The 19,106-nt window shown below is 42.4% G+C and overlaps 1 protein-coding gene across 1 annotated transcript in view; it reads right to left on the minus strand.

Moving 5' to 3' along the window:
• The window catches only part of LOC132422483 (PDZ domain-containing protein 2-like), a 168,565-nt gene that overhangs the window by 28,458 nt on the left and 121,001 nt on the right, over window positions 1-19,106 (minus strand). The window contains exon 6 of the mRNA XM_069540531.1: window positions 6,666-6,777. Coding sequence (XP_069396632.1) covers window positions 6,666-6,777 — 112 coding nt within the window. The remainder of the gene's footprint in view (window positions 1-6,665; window positions 6,778-19,106) is intronic.

A 19,106-nucleotide genomic window follows, 5' to 3' on the forward strand; every position in this document is an offset into this window, starting at 1 on the left:
AACAGAGGGGAAACATGACTCGATACAGAATGAAGAGAATCTTAAGAGCATGCATAGGTATCAACTTGTCGATCTCCACCCACATTCATGGTGGCTCAGACGGCCTGGTGTCGAATACTTCAGTACTTTCAAAGCGCCCAGCTCACTGCACTCAACCATGAAGCCCTGCATAAGTTTGGTGCGTGCTGAGGCCATAATGCCAGGCTCGGAAGAAAGTGCTCGTTTTGGAAGTGAACACCTTCAAAAAGGGCAATGTATATGTTTCATCCAAGTAAGATGTAGCTGTGGTTGATAAGGCAATAAACAATAGTGAGAATGCTATCAGTAGACGACTTCTTAGTGCTGGAGGCATATCACTTTGTGGTTGGTATAGTTCCATGATTGGGGGATGCCTTTTTCCATGTACAGCAATGACTATTGAAACAAACTTTTAGTTAAAGTGTAACAACTTACAGAAACGGGCAGAAATCATTAAGTGTACGTACAGTTCCATGAAATTTCACAAAATGAATACGCCAATAACCAACATCCAGACTAAGACATAGAATATTACCAGATCCCCAAGTCCCCTTTTGTGCCACTAACCCCCTCACCCAAGCGTAACCATTATCCCAGCTTCTAACACCACAGATCACTTTTGCCTATTTTCAAACTTGATATAAATGAACACATACAATATGTGTGTTTTGGTATCGGGCTCCTCGTTCATGTTGCTACATTCCAATGGTTTGTTCATCTCCTTTCTGCATACTATTTCATCGTATAAACACAGCACAATTTATTTATCCATTCTATTGCTGATGGACATTTGATGTGTTTCCAGTTTCAGATCCCAAATAAGGGTCAGCAAACGTTTTCCGTAAAGGCCAGATAGTAAATGTTTTAGGCTTTACAAGTCACAAATGCTCTCAGTCACACATTCTTTAAAATTTTTTTTTACAATGCATTAAGAACGTAGAAAGCGTTTCTATCTGTGGGCCATACAAATACAGCTGTGGGCAGAAGCTTGCTGACCCCGATCTAGAATATACTGTTACTGGACGTTCTGTGACGTATCTGTTGGATGTACCTAGGAGAGGCATGGCTGGGTTACAGGTACATGTTCCCCTTCACCACGCAGGATCACCAGGGTGTGTGAGTGCTTGCTATTCCACTTCCTTGTCACACTTAGCAGTGTCAGTCTTTCCAATTTTAGCCACTCTGCTGGATATATAATGGTATTTCCCTGTGGTTCATAATTTACATTTCACTGAGGGCTAGTGAGATTGAGCTTCTTTTCAAGTATTCATTGGCTGTTTTTCTTTTTTAAGGTTGTAAAGAGGCTGTTCAAGTCTTTTGCTCATTCCTTTCTTCTTCTTTTTACTTTTTTAATTGGACTACTAGAAAATTTTATTATTTTTTTTCTTTGCTCATTCTTTTATTGGATTTTTCTCTGTTGGTTTACAAGAGTTTTATTTTCTTTATTGTTAATATATTTTAGATATGAGTCCTTTGTGGAATCTATGTATTGCAAATATCTTCTCCATGTCTGTGACTTGACTTTTCACTCTCTCAATGGTATTTTTTATTTTTAGATGTTGGGGGTAGGAGTTTATTAATTAATTTATTTATTGTTTTTGCTGTGCTGGGTCTTCGTTTCTGTGCGAGGGCTTTCTCTAGTTGTGGCAAGCGGGGGCTACTCTTCATCGTGGTGCACGGGCCTCTCACTATCGCGACCTCTCTTGTTGTGGAGCACAAGCTCCAGACGCACAGGTTCAGCAGTTGTGGCTCACGGGCCTAGTTGCTCCGTGGCATGTGGGATACTCCCGGACTGGGGCACGAACCCGTGTCCCCTGCATCGGCAGGCGGACTCTCAACCACTGCGCCACCAGGGAAGCCCCTATAGTAATGATTTTTAAAGACATCTTTATCATACTTAGTTTATATTATATACTATTTTAAAGTAAGATAGTTTAAGGGACTTTAATCATTTTAAAATTTTTTATTTTTTATTGAAGTATAGTTGATGTATAATATAAATTACACATGTACAATATAGTGAATCAGTTTTTAAAGGTTATATTCCATTCATAGTTATTATAAAATATTGGCTATATTCCCTGTGTTGTACAATATATCCTTGTAGCTTATTTTATACCTAATAGTTTGTACCTCTTAATCCCCTACCCCTATGGCCCCTCCCCCGCTTCCCTCTCCCCAGTGGTAACAACTAGTTTGTTCTCTGTAACTGTGAGTCTGCTTCTTTTTTTGTTATATGCACCAGTTGGTCGTATTTTTTAGCTTCTACATATAAGTGGTATCATACAGTATTTCTCTTTCTCTGTCTGATTTCTTTCAGTTAGCATAATACCCTCCAAGTTCATCCATGTTGCTGCAAATGCCATTATTTAGTTCTTTTTTATGGCTGAGTAATATTCCATTGTATATATACACACATCTTCCTTATCCATTCATCTGCTGATGAACATTCAAGTTGCTTCCATATCTTGCAATTGTAAATAATGCTGTTGTGAACACGGGTGCGTGTATCTTTTTGGATTAGTGTATTAGGTTTTTTTTAATATATATACCCAGGAGTGGAATTGATTGGTCATATGGTAGTTCTATTTTTAGTCTTTTGAGAAACCGCCATACTGTTTTCCATTGTGGCTACACCAGTTTACATTCCCACCAACAGTGTATGAGGGTTTAAGGAACTTTAATTTAATTTAATTTTATTTATTTATTTTTTTGTGGTACGCGGGCCTCTCACTGTTGTGGCCTCTCCCATTGCAGAGCACAGGCTCCGGACGTGCGGGCTCAGCGGCCGTGGCTCACGGGCCCAGCCGCTCCGCGGCATGTGGGATCTTCCCGGACCGGGGCACGAACCCGCGTCCCCTGCATCGGCAGGCGGAATCTCAACCACTGCGCCACCAGGGAAGCCCGGGACTTTAATTTTAAATGATGGATCCATTACACTGAATGTAGCTATAATCATATTATGATGTTTATTATATACTATATATATGTGGAGAGTCATGTGTATATATGTGTTTGTGTATATAACTATATATACATATAGATTCTTTGAAATATCAAATTCTCCTAGACTATGTAATATTTTCATTTGATGCCTTAAAATTTCAATTTATCTAAAAATTTCTCAGGAAGTTTTTCATGGAATAAAACAAGATGATTCTGTCCTCTTTTAAAAATATATACTATATTGATGCGTTTTTAATAGTGATGAAAAGTTAGAACAGGGCTGATACAGTTATATTATAATGGACATTTCTAAAAGCCTGGTTTTTCAAAAGCTACATATTAACTTTGTGATTCGAATTTCAGGTTTTCAAACACCTGAAATTCCTTTGCAATCAAAAGAAAAATTTTCATTTTCACAAACCTAAGGCATTAACATGGATAAATCAAAAATACCAAAGTTAAAAGGGACCCTGCTGGCAAAAAAAGGAGGTATGAAGTAAAGAAAACTCTGGTTAGAATATCAGGAAAAATGTTCCATAAAATCGCTTTAGTCATTTTGGAGCCAGACTGGCCCAAATCTTAGTGGAAATGGCTGGAAACTCTTTACAGAACCTCCTTAATAATTCATGACCAGGTTAATCTATCTTGGCATGCTTACTCATCTGAAGAAGATTTATTAGAAGAAAATTCCTTTTGAGCTGACAGGGAAGCACTTGCCATTGATAGAAGAGAAACCACATACGGTAGTGTCTGTAGATAATATACTGATATGTGAATACCAGAGTGACTCGCTTAAGAAAATATGAAATAAATATCCAGGTTTACAGGACACAGAAATTAGGAGGTGATCACATTAAAATCTCCTGCATTCAAATGTCTTTAGACTGAACATATTTCAAAGCACTGAATGGAGAACCAATTCCTTAAGCCTCTTTAAGGTGCCTCCAAACTACTTTTCCAGTCTTAGCTCCCACTATCCTGCTACATGAATTCACTGCTCTAGCCTGATGATCCTCAAAGGAGAGGATTTGTCCTCTACCCACATCCTTACCCAAACTGGGAAGCATATAACTATCACTTGAAGTTTTACCCAATTTTGCCCACACCATCACCTCCCATGCCAAGAATCTCCTTCCCCCAAATCTCTCTGCTGGACTGAATCGTCGTTACTGTTGGATTATTGGATCTTTCAGATAGCTGAGGCAGAAAAATAGTTGCCAAAAACTTCTCTAACCAATTCTTTTCCCCATCGTCCCTAAGTATTTCTCACGCATTTTGCCCCAAGTCTAGACCCCGGGTTTCCTCCTCCTGTGTTCTACCAAGCCCCGCCAATGTACTGGCCATCCTTTATCTTGCTTCCTCTGGTGCCTCCCCCAGTATCACAACTCAGAGACATTTCAGTCTTCATACCTCTTGTTCGTGCCTTATCATGACCTGCAAGTTCTTGAGAATCTTCCTATCTGAACCCATTCAAGCATCTTCCCCTCTTGAGAGGGAGCGAGAACGATGATAATGATAATGAAGATGACAATGATGAACGTGATATTGACGACGACGGTCATAACAATGGCAGCTACCATGTGGTGAGGACCTATTGCTGCCACAGTTGGGAGCTGCGGTACCATATACATTCGCTCAACTGGATCTCTCAACAAGGCCCAGCATTTAGAAGGCATTCACATTGATTTGCAATTATAACCCTCATCTTACAGGTGAAAAATCTGAGACCCAAAGAAGTTAAGTCACCTGTCCCAGGTCACACAGCCAGTAATGGCAGAGCTGAGAATTGCACACAGTTCTTCCTGACTTTGTGCATGTGCTTCTTCTACTATATTTCCTTGTTATGGCCTTGGATGTCTAGGAAAAACACAGGAAGAGAGGGTGGCATCCATTTGTGGCAAAGAGTAGCCAGTTCGGGATTTACTACTCAGCGGAATGTCCTGCACATTCTAAATTAATAGTACGAACATGGAGAATCATAGATCTGGAAGGTCGTCAGCTAGGATCCCCTCCCCACATCTGTATCCGTAAAGCCCCAGACTGGGGAATGGGATTCTCTCCAAGTTCCTCAGGAAGCCAAGGGGTGGGTAGGAAGAACTCTGTCTGGAAGACAGACTGAATGAGTGACCTTCGGGATCCCCTTACCTTCTCTGGACACATCCATAAAATGAGGAATGTGACTGCACGGGTTTCAAAGGTCCCTGTTATTTCCCCAGAGCTCTATGACCCTCCCCTGGGAACTGTTTATAAGGTGCTGATCAGACAGCTGACCTAAAACCTCCTTCCCCACCGCAAACACACATAGGGTTTAGATGTATTTCTCTCAGTTGTTCCTCGGGGCTGAAGGGGAGCTGGTCGTTCTCCGCATGTGAGGACCATCTTTCCCTCTAGTCTTATCAGACTCTGGTCATCACATTGCTTTTTGTCGCAAACCCATATCCTAACACTCAGTTAGATAGACACTACCTAATTATTCTGAGTTACAAATACAAAGCAATTCATTTTGTCACTGAGTTTTTGTTTTTTTTTTTAATGGATGTATTTTATGGTCCTAAACCTGCCACCTTACCTGAGAATAGTAGGGGGCAGGCAATGTGGGTTGGAGATGCTCTTGGTTGGCAGCCAGAGACGGCAGGAAGATGAAACTGACATACTGGGGGATGGCCATACACCATGCTTTGTCCTAGGTGCTTTTATGTGTTTTTTGTTTGTTTCAACCTTTCAAAGTCAGGATGATCATCTCCTTTTTTAGGCGAGAGAGTGGAGGTTCAGGGAGGTTAAATAACCAGGCCGAGGTCATAAGGTAACTCAAGAGCTGAGGGGTAAACTTGATTGCACCAAGCTTCCAAATGCCTGCTTTTCCTGCTAGACCAGATGTCTTTCACAGCTGGGTAGCCAGGGGTGATTTCTCCGTGAGACCAGCAGACACATTGCTGAGGGCCCATGCCACTTCTAGGGGCCCGCAAAAATGTTTTGATTTCTTTTAAATTCAGGAGAAAAAAAATGAACATAATAGTAATTAATAGATGATAATGAATCCAGCTTGTATCTTTATACCAGCGCAGCCATGAAATATAATTTGCGGGTTTTTTCCCTCTTTTTTCTATAGAAAGAGCCTGTAAAGGCTAAAGTGCCTCAGACCCACAGAAGTCCCCACACACAGCCTCTGACTTTCTCTCTCAGGGCCTAGGCCAGCTGCTATGATGTGCCCAGGAAATGGCAAATCTATTTGTTACAAAAACTACACCTCCATCCCATTTCCCCCCTCCCCCTACCCCATTTAGTTGAGATGCAGATTTGTTACTAAATAAATAGCTCTTTGCCCCAGGTTCCCATGGACCAGGGGTTTGAGGAAGAGGTATGTTTGCTGGAAAGATAGGCCATCAGGAGTATTCCACAGTGAAAGGGTCACCTTAAGTCCTGTTGAAGTAAGTGAACCAAACACTACAGGAAATTGATGTTTAAGCAGAGGCAAACAGAGATGTTGACATTCATTTCATTATGACTCAAATAAAAATACTGACGTGGGCAGCCAGGTTGAAGGTGGCTGTTATGCCCGGGGCACGCACCATCAAAAGGAAAAAGAATTTGGAGGTTTTAAGGAAAAAAAGAGCTCATCCTGCAAATGACTTTATCTTCCCGAGCTCCTGAGGCTGGAAGCTCCATTTCAGGCGGGTGTATCAGGCAAAGAGTCCACATACCTGAAAGACGACTCTTGAGTTTCATTTTACTGCTTCCTTGTTTCGGACTTTCCAAGGACCCCTTGGATTCCTCGGGGCCGCATGCATCTTGGGAGTCCTCTGTCCCAGGCATCTGAAATGCAGAAAGCACAGAGCTGATGGGAGAGGCTAGTCTGCGGCCACTTCTGCCATCTCCTCTGAGACATTATCTCAGGCTCAAGCAGCAGCAATACAGGTGTCACATGAGAAAAAAGGTTCACAGGATCAAAGCACAGCCCTTCAGATAACCTGGAACCACACAGCCTCACACTGACAAGTTCCTCCTCGGCACGCATCTCAACGCACAGCATAGAATCAGGGAGGGTTCAAACTGGAAAGGGTCCATGGGGCCATTTTGTTTCTTGAGAAAGCGTGTTGATCAAGGTCACCCAGGTGGTCACAAAGCCACAAGTAGACTGCAGGTCTCCTGACTGGTGGGCCAGTGCTTTTCCCTACAGTACAAACTACAACAATGATTAAACCAGAAATTTTAAATTCAATTCTAAAATTCTTAAAATACAGTAAAGCCTTGATTTTGTGGCAGCCAAAAAACTACACCCTGGGTCAACCAGATATTCCATGTGTTACACTCCCATTAAAAGGAAACAACAGGGCTCCCCTGGTGGCGCAGTGGTTGAGAGTCCGCCTGCCGATGCAGGGGACACGGGTTCGTGCCCCGGTCCGGGAAGATCCCACATGCCGCGGAGCGGCTGGGCCCGTGAGCCATGGCCGCTGAGCCTGTGCGTCCGGAGCCTGTGCTCCGCAACGGGAGAGGCCACAACAGTGAGAGGCCCACGTACCGCAAAGAAAAAAAAAAAAAAAGAAACAACAACTCCAAAATGGAGTTGCTTGTGCTAAGCCCCACCAAGACTTCATACCTAAAGGAACTGCAGTTCCAGCCTCTCCCAGGAGTAGAATTTAAACCAGTCAGCCAGTAATCTCCTGGTCAGTGAGGTAATCTGCCTGAAACCCCATTTTTCTTTGAGGGACGGTAACCTTGCCTGAAAGAATCCAGCCCTGTAACTTCCGCCCCACCCTCTGTCCGCCTATAAAACCTTCCATTTTGTACAACTCTTCAGAGTGCCTTTCTCTTTTCTAGATGGGATGCTGCCCGAGACATGAATTGCTGAATAAAGCCAATTAGATCTTCAAATTTACTCAGCTGAATTTTGTTTTTTAACACTCCTGAGTACTGATTAAATACCTTCCAGAATCAAGCACCACCCAGGACACACAGAGGCATCTATGAAGTCAGCCCACATGTCTGTAAGTTGTATGTCTACATTATCAGACACCAAGAGGTTATGCAGAAAGGATGACCCCAAGGCCCCTTGGTCCTCCATCTGAGAAAAGCCCAACATGCTAAGAAGAGCCATGCTTATTAGAGAGGAGAAGGAGACTCATGTGCTTGAGAGTGGTTATGAAAATATCTGGAGTGGGGGGCTTCCCTGGTGGCGCAGTGGTTGAGAGTCAGCCTGCCGATGCAGGGGACACGGGTTCGTGCCCCGGTCTGGGAAGATCCCACATGCCGTGGAGCGGCTGGGCCCCTGAGCCATGGCCGCTGAGCCTGCGCGTCCGGAGCCTGTGCTCTGCAACGGGAGAGGCCACAACAGTGAGAGGCCCGCGTATCAGGGGAAAAAAAAAAAAAAATCTGGGGGGTAAATTTACATGTAGAAAACTTAGGAGATACATCGAACAAATGAGCCTTCTCATTTGAAATTTTATTTTCCTTTGAGGTTCTGGAGAAAAAAAGTCATATTAATTAAAATAGGTATGATTCACACTAAGGAACATACATGTCCTTTAAAAAGACACAGATGATATCCTTTACCACTTAGCAGTCATTGGAAAGTCTTGTAATCATAATGTAAAGAAAAAAGAAACCCTGAATTTTAACAGATAATAAAAATTATACATTGTATATCAAATTCAGTTTATGAAAACGTATAAAGTAAGCAGTAAGAGTAATCTCCCAGGTAAGCCCCCTTTTTAAGAGGTAATTGTTTCTAGCTAACTCTTATATGTAATATAAAAGATCTGGAAGCTTCCCCCATCCCCCTCAAGTTCAAGTATCTTTTGGGACGAGAAAGAAGAAAAGAAAAATTCTGAGAAATGAGGAGATGTAGGCGAATTGAGGAAGAGGCATTGGGAAAACAAATTAATCTTGATATATAAAACAAAGATAAATTTGGTGAATTCCTATTACAACGTCCGGGATTGGCAGGTCTCCAGGTTTAAATTATGAAGTAAAGGCAAGAATGGAATCCTGAGGGTGATTTTAGAGATTCTCTAGAGGGACATCTTTCCCAACACCAAATTGGGGCATTAATTCATACACAGTACAAAAGAAGCCTCTTGGAGACATGCCAGGGATGCGGGGGAGGGGGGGCACAGAAGGAGACATGCAAATAGGAATAATCCAGAGAGAAGCCTCAGGGCCTCTCCTGTGCTTGGCTTAAAAACTTTATGGAAAGAATCTGTCTCCAGACCGTAAACAGCAATTGCTGGAGACGGAGTAAAATTCCTGGTTCTTCCCGGTTACACCGCCTGACCCAGGCTCCCAGAGAAAGGTATTCCTCAGTTTGCTAGTCATTACCTCCTCTGATGCCCATTACATGGGTGGCTTACTACACAGTGGTCAAGTCTCAGACAATCAGAAAGGCTGACTGAGAAGCTCACGTGCCAAGGGAGGAAAGCAACCCCAGCCCACCGTTCCTGGACCTGTGAGGTTTCCTCCTTCCACTCTGCGTCCCAGTTTTCCAGCACAGCCCCAGGTTTGCATACAGTCGGAGACATTCTGGAGATGACAGAAGCGCTCACAGAAGGAAAGTGGCCTGTCCGAGGCTTCCCAACTCCTACAGGCGAGGCTGCGACTCCACATTCAGTCTCTGGATCTCCACCTTCAGGTATTACCAGGCTATTTCCCACCTCCAACCTGAGATGCTTTTCAATTAACACTTTGGATGATCAATACTGTACTGTACAGTTCGTTCACCTCGATTTTTTTTCATTTAATTTGCACAGCAAATATGTCTCAAGGTAAATAATATTATCTCCACTTGACAGATGAGGAAATAAACTGAGACCCTAAAGTAACACCATTTTGTTTACAACACATACCCGGAATCTAGGATAGATTATATGTGAAGAGCGTACAAAATGAGCGGTGTAGAGTTTTACAAGAGCTTTACATGCTCTATGTCGAATCTGAAATCTTTATGACGCACACACGAATGCTGTAAGCTCTTTGATTTTTTGAATCTGGGGAGGTGGTTTAGAAGAAAGAACCACAGCCTTAAGAAACAATATTTTCTGTCTTTAAATCCTGAAATGCACCAAAGAATGACATGATTTGGTTTCTATGATCTATAAAATACCAAAAGATTATACCAAAGAAATCTTACGCTCAAGATGGTGTATGTTACATAGCTACCGAAAGCCTGTAGCTGAAAGCTAAAATCAATCAGAATGAACCCAGAGGTATCTCAAAGCGTGGCAAAGGGCACACTGGTGAGCTTGAGGCAGAAGTGAAATCTTATTTCAGAATCTCCTGGCCACGTTAGCAAAAGGTTCTGAATTTAAATGGAACCATTTCCTCTTGTAACAAAAAACCAGTCTGTCATGGTTTTAGGTGGCTTGTAACTCAATGAACAGGAAGTAGTTGCTTAGATACATGAGTTCCAGATTATTTCAGGAAGTAGCAACATATGAAGTGCAGTTTGATTACAATGAACCTCTCTTCAGTTTTATGACTATTGTCTGAAAATGTCCACACTGTAAGAAAGACCCTTTGCTGTACTTTTTTTTTCTTTTTTTTCAGACATGCAGAACAAATCAAACTGCTCTGGAAATGATGTCATTTTCGTTGTTCTAAAATGAAATGTGCACAAAGTTCTCCTGGAAGGCCTTTGGTTCAGAGAAACAGTTGATATAATCTATTATTCATCAGCAATTTCCAATTCACGTGTCATATAACAATGCCATTATATTAATGGAATCTAATATAATTTGCCAATTTCCAGGTTTAGAGCCTCTCTATTCGTACAGTTTCCCACACCTATAACCTATGAGATTCTCTCTCAGTGAAGAAGAATCTCTAGCTTCTGGTTTTCTAGCAAGGTGGTAGGGGAGTGTGGTTGAGAATCCTGGGCATAAATCCTGGTTGCACCATTTAGTAGCAATTTAGGCACGTTTGTCAACCTCTTGGAGCTCTAATGTTGTCGTCTGAAAAATAGGGCTTGAATTAAGAATTAAATGATATAGTCTTCTGATTAAAGATGGCAGATTTCCCTCTTGAAACCGCCCTAAAATGATGGGGAAGAGATTTCTTTTTTAAACGAAAGGTATAATCCCACAAAGAGAATAGAAGACAAGAGCAACAAAATTCTGGAAACCAGTAAGCAAATGCGAGGTCATAGATCTCACTTGGGAAAGCTGAATCCTAAACGGGAGTTGGAGAAAGCCCCAAAGCAACTCAATTTGCACACAGACCTCCCACAAAGGCCCAGGAGACAGAGGAGCTCTGGAAGTGGGAATGAAGGTAAGGCTGAAGCAGTGGTGTAAGAAATGGCCCAAAGAGTTGGAAGTGATGACGCAGGTTAAGAGTGGATCTGATTTTGAGGGAGATTCCAAGGAGTCAGGAGTGACCTAGACAAACTTTAGAGGATTCATAAAAGCCCAGGCTATGCACATGGAATAGAGTATGGGCCTCTGTAATTCACCACTGCCCTGCTCCAAACAGAACCAGCCTCCAAAGGAGCCGCAGGACTGAGCTGGAATATCCGCACTCCTCCCTGCTCTCCCAGCCTTACTCCAGAGATGGACAATGGAGGCTCCCAGCTACACCAAAGGAGCCCATCAGCCAAAGAATACGGCAGAGCTGTTATCATCAGGCTGCCCTCAATTCAGAATAAAGGTATTTTAATTAGCAATTGTAGAAACCTCTGTCCCACGCTCCGTATGAACTACAAGCACAGGAAGTGTATAAAAAGTATAATGGCACAGAAACAGAAATATAGATCAATGGAACAGGATGGAAAGCCCAGAGATAAACCCACGCACATATGGTCACCTTATTTTTGATAAAGGAGGCAAGAATATACAATGGAGAAAAGACAGCCTCTTCAATAAGTGGTGCTGGGAAAACTGGACAGCTACATGTAAAAGAATGAAATTAGAACACTCCCTAACACCATACACAAAAATAAACTCAAAATGGATTAAAGACCTAAACGTAAGACCAGACACTATAAAACTCTTAGAGGAAAACATAGGCAGAACACTCTATGACATAAATCACAGCAAGATCCTTTTTGACCCACCTCCTAGAGAAATGGAAATAAAAACAAAAATAAACAAATGGGACCTAATGAAACTTCAAAGCTTTTGCACAGCAAAGGAAACAAGACGAAAAGACAATTATCAGAATGGGAGAAAATATTTGCAAATGAAGCAACTGACAAAGGATTAATCTCCAAAATTTACAAGCAGCTCATGCAGCTCAATAAAAAAAAAACAAACAATCCAATTCAAAAATGGGCAGAAAACCTAAATAGACATTTCTCCAAAGAAGATATACAGATTGCCAACAAACACATGAAAGTATGCTCAAAATCACTAATCATTAGAGAAATGCAAATCAAAACTACAGTGAGATATCACCTCACACCGGTCAGAATGGCCATCCTCAAAAAATCTACAAACAATAAATGCTGGAGAGGGTGTGGAGAAAAGGGAACCCTCTTGCACTGTTGGTGGGAATGTAAATTGATACAGCCACTATGGAGAACAGTATGGAGATTCCTTAAAAAACTAAAAAATAGAACTACCATATGACCCAGCAATCCCACTACTGGGCATATACCCTGAGAAAACCATAATTCAAAAAGAGTCATGTACCACAAGGTTCACTGAAGCTCTATTTACAATAGCCAGGACATGGAACCAACCTAAGTGTCCATCGACAGATGAATGGATAAAGAAGATGTGGCACATATGTACAATGGAATATTATTCAGCCATAAAAAGAAACGAAATTGAGTTATTTATAGTGAGGTGGATGGACCTAGAGTCTGTCATACAGAGTGAAGTAAGTCAGAAAGAGAAAGACAAATACCATATGCCAACACATATATATGGAATCTAAAAAAAAAAACAAACCTAGGGGCAGGCCAGGAATAAAGACGCAGATGTAGAGAATGGACTTGAGGATATGGGGAGGGGGAAGGGTAAGCTGGGACGAAGTGAGAGAGTGGCATGGACATATATACACTACCAAATGTAAAATAGCTAGCTAGTGGGAAGCAGCCACATAGCATAGGGAGATCAGCTCGATGCTTTGTGACCACCTAGAGGGGTGGGATAGGGAGGGTGGGAGGGAGATGCAAGAGGGAGGGGACATGGGAATACATGTATATGTATAACTGATTCACTTTGTTATAAAGCAGAAACTAACACACCATTGTAAAGCAATTATACTCCAATAAAGGTGTTAAAAAAAAAAGTATAATGAAGTTTACATGTACCATAGGTTGTCACATGTGTTGTACCCATAATATATTAACAGAGTATTGATGTCAGAGGCAGTTCTTCAACATTTTAAAGTGGCAATGATACTATTTATTTTTAAAGGGTTAAAATTCCCTTGTAATTATCTTATAGGGTTATTATGAGGATTAAATAAGAATGTGCTTGAGGGTACCAGTAGGGTACCTAATGTGTATCATGGGGGTATAGTGAAGGTTTAGCCGAAATAGAAAAAAAAAAACAACCCTCAAGCTTTCGCCCCACTAGATCTCAGGATGCCTCTAGCTTTGATGATTACATTGACTATGATTATACCACTCGACTGCAGAGATATACATTTCAACTTCATACCTACAGAAAGATAGCAGATTTAATTAATGAATAAAACAAAACAAATGGGCACCCAAAGAGAATATGCCACCTTCCTGAATTCAAGATGAGAAGAAAACTCCCTAAAATTACTGCAAACCTAACAGCTGAGAAGGCAATTTTAAAGGCATGTGCCTGGAGCACTTAGTTTTTAAAAATCAGCTTTGCCCAGGACACCAAAGGAGGATTTGAGAACACACTCTGGTCTTACCATCAGAATAGGAGCAATGGAAGAGAAAAAACATAAAGAGAACACGATGAACACGATGTTAGCTGAAGAAAGAAAGCTAAGTCCTTAGAAGAAAAGATGAGATCTTAGATGACAGACTGGACAGACATAAGGGGAGAGGAGATTGTGAGGTCAAGGGCAGCGCGGTGTATAAGGAAAAGAGATGTACCAGCTCCTGTACTACTACTCTGAAAATGGGCGTCACAAAAGTGGGAGACACTGGTTATTCCTCGTTTAGAGGGGGTGACTGGGACCTAAGGAAATCCAACTGAGGAAGGGAAGCAAAAGCACAGAGAACACAATGCAATGACTCCCCCATGGGGGGTCCCAGGCCCAGAAAACAATGAGAGATGTGATTTATAAACTGCAATGAAGAGTTTGAGCAAGGGGACTTGGAATGGCTGTACCAAGAGGGGTCTGAATGTCTGGACAGATTCAAAGGTGAGGGGTGAGGAAGACCAGGAAGAATAAAACAATTTCTGGGTAAATTTTAAAGGGACAAAGTTTTTTTTTTTCCCCCCCACAGCAGTGGCCTGGGAAATAAACGAAATTAGGACTATAAAAAAGCAAACAGGCATCCCAAAGGGGGGCCAGGCAGGATGGTAGTAAGCCAGAACTTGATGTTGGTCTGATGGGAGAATATTTCCTGGGTAGAATTAGCCAGCTCAGAGGTGGCGGTGGTCGAGACGCACTAGAACAACAGATACTTTAGTAAACAGAAGGCTCACTGATTCTATCTCCTTCACGATGATGGGCCCCACGCAACAGAACCTATTTCTTTTCTTTTTGTTCTTTTTTTTTATATATACAACAGAATCTAGAAGAGTATTTTAGAAAAAATAAATCTGAGTCAGAAAGCAAAGGAGAAGTAAAAATGGCACACTGATTCAGCAAGCAGGGCCACGAAAGAAGAAAGGAGTCTTTCACAGAAAGAAGAAAGGTTAAACAGAAACGTAAGTGAGTCTTTCCCAAAGGAGGCAGATGTGAACCACTAGAGGCGGATCCAATTACTGCCCCCCACCCCCAAACATAGCAGAAAGCAGTGCTACTCGACCCCCGGAATATTCAAAACCTGAGGAAAAACAAATCTCGTGGAGCAGGTGGCAGAGGTATTAGCCTTTACCAGCTCATTAGGACAGAAGCTTCAGAACTCCTGACAGCAGGTTTGGTTCAGGAATCTGCAGAGGGTGTTTTTCCAGATGAGTAAACTGGGGAGGAGAGATGCAGCTTCCTCCAGGCTAAGCACGTCTATGCCAAGAGGCAGTGGAGATGGAAAAGGAGGCCCAGGACTGAAAATGTCTGCTCTTGAGAACTGGAACCTCTGGCAGAGGTACAGTCCACACCCAACGCAGTACATCAGGGAGGCCTTCGCTTTCATCTCAAAGTATAAATGCAAATCAAGAGGCTTTTGAATAGAAATGAAAAGCACTTTAAGCAGGACCAGACTGATTTTCCTCCACCCAGACTGGGAGGTAGATTCTTGCCGCTGGGTTTAAATTCATGGTCATAGACTCCAAACAACTGCTATAGTCTGACTGGCATCTTTTTAAGAAAAGCCAAGAGTATTTTTTACCATCAGTCTTCTTTTACTTGCTATTACTGAGTCTGTGCTATAGCCTTGGGAGACCATTCTCCATGGGTCTCTCCCATTTCTGTGTAGCTTGTGAACAGGGGCATAGGCTGTTTCTACTCTGGATTTCTCTATCTCTTCAAGGATGTTGGATGAACAGCCTTGAACGTTAGAGACAGTGTCTCAGAAGGAAGGGCCTGGTTTGTTCACTGTCCAGTATAATCACGTCTCTTTCTGGAGCAAAGGGCCATCAAGTTTGCTTCTAGCCCATCATAAAAGATTCAGGTTGCCTACGTTCAGGGTTCCCAGCTGTGAAGCAAATCCACTGTGTATGCATCTATCTGAGGCCCTCTGCTTCACTTCCACAGGCTGGGGGGAGTGGGAATTAAGCTCTAAACTGAGACCGAATCCTAAACTGGGATTAGAGAAAGCCGAAAGTTACTTGCTGTGCCATGAGTAATAAAGTCATTTGTCTCTGACTCAGGAATCTCATGTCTTCTACCAGCATCCATGAAACTGTAGTGTAAAAACCTCAGACTTTTTTCAGTTCTTGACGGGGTCTTTGGCAAAATTAAATAAGATCCTAGGAACAAAATTTTGCCTGGGACAACTGTCCAGGGGCTAGGAATTGGTTCCTTTTTTTTTAACATGTCAAGGGTGTGGGGCCAACGACTTGAGACCATTATGGGTCCATTTACTCTTTGTTCATTTACATTTCACTAAAAAGTAAAGCACACAAGAGACATGCCGTTGAACAAATTCAACTTTCTTGGAGCTGAAACAGCCATATTTGTTACAGTAGAAGACAGCCCAGTCTGCAGATGGAGAACAGGAACCATCTCCACCCAGCACCCAGCATCAAGTACGTCATTTTTCTAAGATGGAACAAAACAAGAAATCGGAATGATCAAAGGAGGCCATTAAGTACTTTGGTTTTTAACTCAAAAGGTCAAGGAAATTTAAGTTTGGATGTTAATTGTTTTAGATTTGAACATCTTTGGATTATGACTTGCAAAGGGATTTGAATTTGTTGGTATTTTAATTGTTTGAATATCATTATTATGTTGACATTTTACCTCATTGCAGAACCTCTGAAAAGCTGCACTGGACAATGTGGCTAGAAATAATTTTGGATGAGAAATAGCATAGGGATTGAGTTTTAGCTTCTGGCAAATTTTAGTCCTCTGGAGGTGGGGAGCAAACCATCATTACTCATGAGACAGGCCCCCTGGGTCCAAACTAAAACTCTAGTACTTAGAAATGTCCTATAACTGCTGTCCAAAGCATTTATGAGATCTCCTTGAACACACTGTGATTAACTCCTAAGCATCTGTCTTTCTCAGCTAACTCTTGAAGCCTTACAAAAAAACCATGCAAAGTATGGCTTTTATCTCCAACTATTTCCATTGAGTAAGAACATCTGATCCCAAGGAAAACTGCAGGAGGACTGGTTGCACCCAGCTCATGCCATGTTTTTACGGTTCCCAACACTTGAGAGAAAAAAAAAAATCTGCAGATGTGACAGAAGACATCCAAGCTCCAAATCCCTAGGAAGCCATGCTGGCTCATTCCCCCGGTCAGTATGTACAGGACAGGGGAGGGTGGTGAATTCTCTATCATGCTTCAGTCACACTAAGCTTATTTTTAGGCTTCCAGAGGAAGCTCATTTTCCAAATCTCTGGGGCAAATGTTCGAGTGACCAAAGGAGAAGCAGATGGCCATCAGAGGCCAGCGCTGGGAATGAATAACCATTCAGAAAAAGGGAATGGGAACAGCAATAAATCAGCCTCAAGTAGCAAGAAGCCTGTGCGTTGACTGCAGAAATTCAAACACAAATCTCCTGCTACGCTAGACTCACTGCTTTCCAACAAAGAGACGAACTCAGCACTGAAGAAGAAAACAGTAAAACTGAAAAGTAAAACTCCCCTCCCCTCCCCGCCCCCCGCAGCATGCTCTGGTCCACACAGAGCGTCAGATGCAGCTGGGGGAGAAGCAGCAGCTGATGTCAACTGAGGTGCTCAGGCCGTTGCTTCGCCAATGAAATAATACTGTCCTTGTTCTATCTGAGCCCATTTCTCGTGTTCTCCCATTTATCATCCCCAAGCAATGTGAACAGGCTTAACACACTTTGTTGGTGATGACGTGGATGATTTTTAGGCATACAAATTAAGTAGATCCCTTGGTCTTTCAGAAAGGTGAGGCAAAGAAATCACCTTTAAGGGTACAGAAGTGTAATCAGTCATTGGCCCACATCTGCCCCTCCTGTGGTGCGTTTGTATGTGTCACCCTCCCAAGGAGAGGACAGTATCCTCAAGGGACTCTCAGTTCATCAAAAAGAACAGGAGATGCAGATGCAAGAAGGAGATGCCCTCCTTGGTATCAATTGGTATCAATTTCAAATCGGGCAAGGCAAGTCCAGACATTCTCTACAAAGCAAGAGAATGCTCACTGTCGCCGTGTTCCCATGACCTAGTGAGAAGACTGGGGTTTGGAGTTCTTCTCTGGGGTTGTGGGCTGGCTAGTGAAGGCAGACCCTTGGGTCATTTCTCAGCAGGAGCCGGCTGTCTGCTCGCCTTGGACACATCTCTGGGAGCAGCAGGCCTGTGATATGCTTAGTCCTAAATTCTAGAAGGATAAAATGCAAGTTGTGTGTACACAGGTAGGAAAACCGCAAGACACACAAAATGTAGACGTGGGAGCGCTATCAAAAAAGAAAAAGAAAGGCATGCAAAAGACCTAAGAAGTAAACAGGAAGATTGGCAGGAAAGAAAATAAGAGATGAACTATCTGAGGTGCCTTAATATAGCCTCTGAGTCAAATCCAATTCAGCAATAATGGTAAACAGGTCAGATTTTTCCAACACCTTTTTTCTATGCAAACATTTTAAGGAAGTTTTACATGATACAATGGCTTATTGTAACAGAAAAAGACTGTTTTAACTGGACATGCCACTTAGGCAGATTTTAGAGAAACAGTAACTGGTTATGTTGAGGACATTGTGGTGAAATTTTGGTCTGCTGCTAAGTTCCAGGCAGTACCCTAAGACCATCTGCTGCCTTTTGCAGCTCAACACAAGCTGTACTCTGAGTTCTTTTTTTTCCAAGAGTGGCGCTGAGTTCACGCTGATTTGCTGGTATATGTTTCTAAGGGCATGTACTTCTTGAAGAATTGGACTGGAAAGCTGAGATGTGCTCCGTGGAGCCCACAGGGGAAGTAGTAATAGGGGAGGTGGTCCCAGGCTCACACATGATCTCCCACAGCAGGGGTCGGAAAACTGCTGCCTGGGGGCCACATCTGGCCCCATACCTGTCATTGTAAAGTTTTACTGGAACACAGACATGCCCATCAGTTTGCTTATTGCCTATGACTGCTTTTGCACTGCAAAGGCAGAGGTGAATGGTTGCAACGGGGACTGTTTGGCCAGCAAAGCCTGAAATATTTATGAGCTGGCTTTTACAACTGCTGACCTCTCATCTACAGGAATAACTCATACCCGAGCTCTATCCATTGCCCCACCTCCATCCCTATCCAAAATCATTGGGAACAAGCTGAAGAATTTTAAGAAACATAACTTTATGAGTTGAAGGGAAAGTACTGACAAGTAGAGACATTTTAAGGAAGCTACTGCTGGAGACAAGGCTTACTGTTCTACCACAGTATTTCCTCTAAAAACATCTGTGTCATCCAGGCTTTTGTGATTTCATCTTTATGTTTCATTTAAAAATGATCC

This window comes from Delphinus delphis, chromosome 3, assembly GCF_949987515.2.
Source record: "Delphinus delphis chromosome 3, mDelDel1.2, whole genome shotgun sequence".
Taxonomy (NCBI): Eukaryota; Metazoa; Chordata; class Mammalia; order Artiodactyla; family Delphinidae; genus Delphinus; species Delphinus delphis.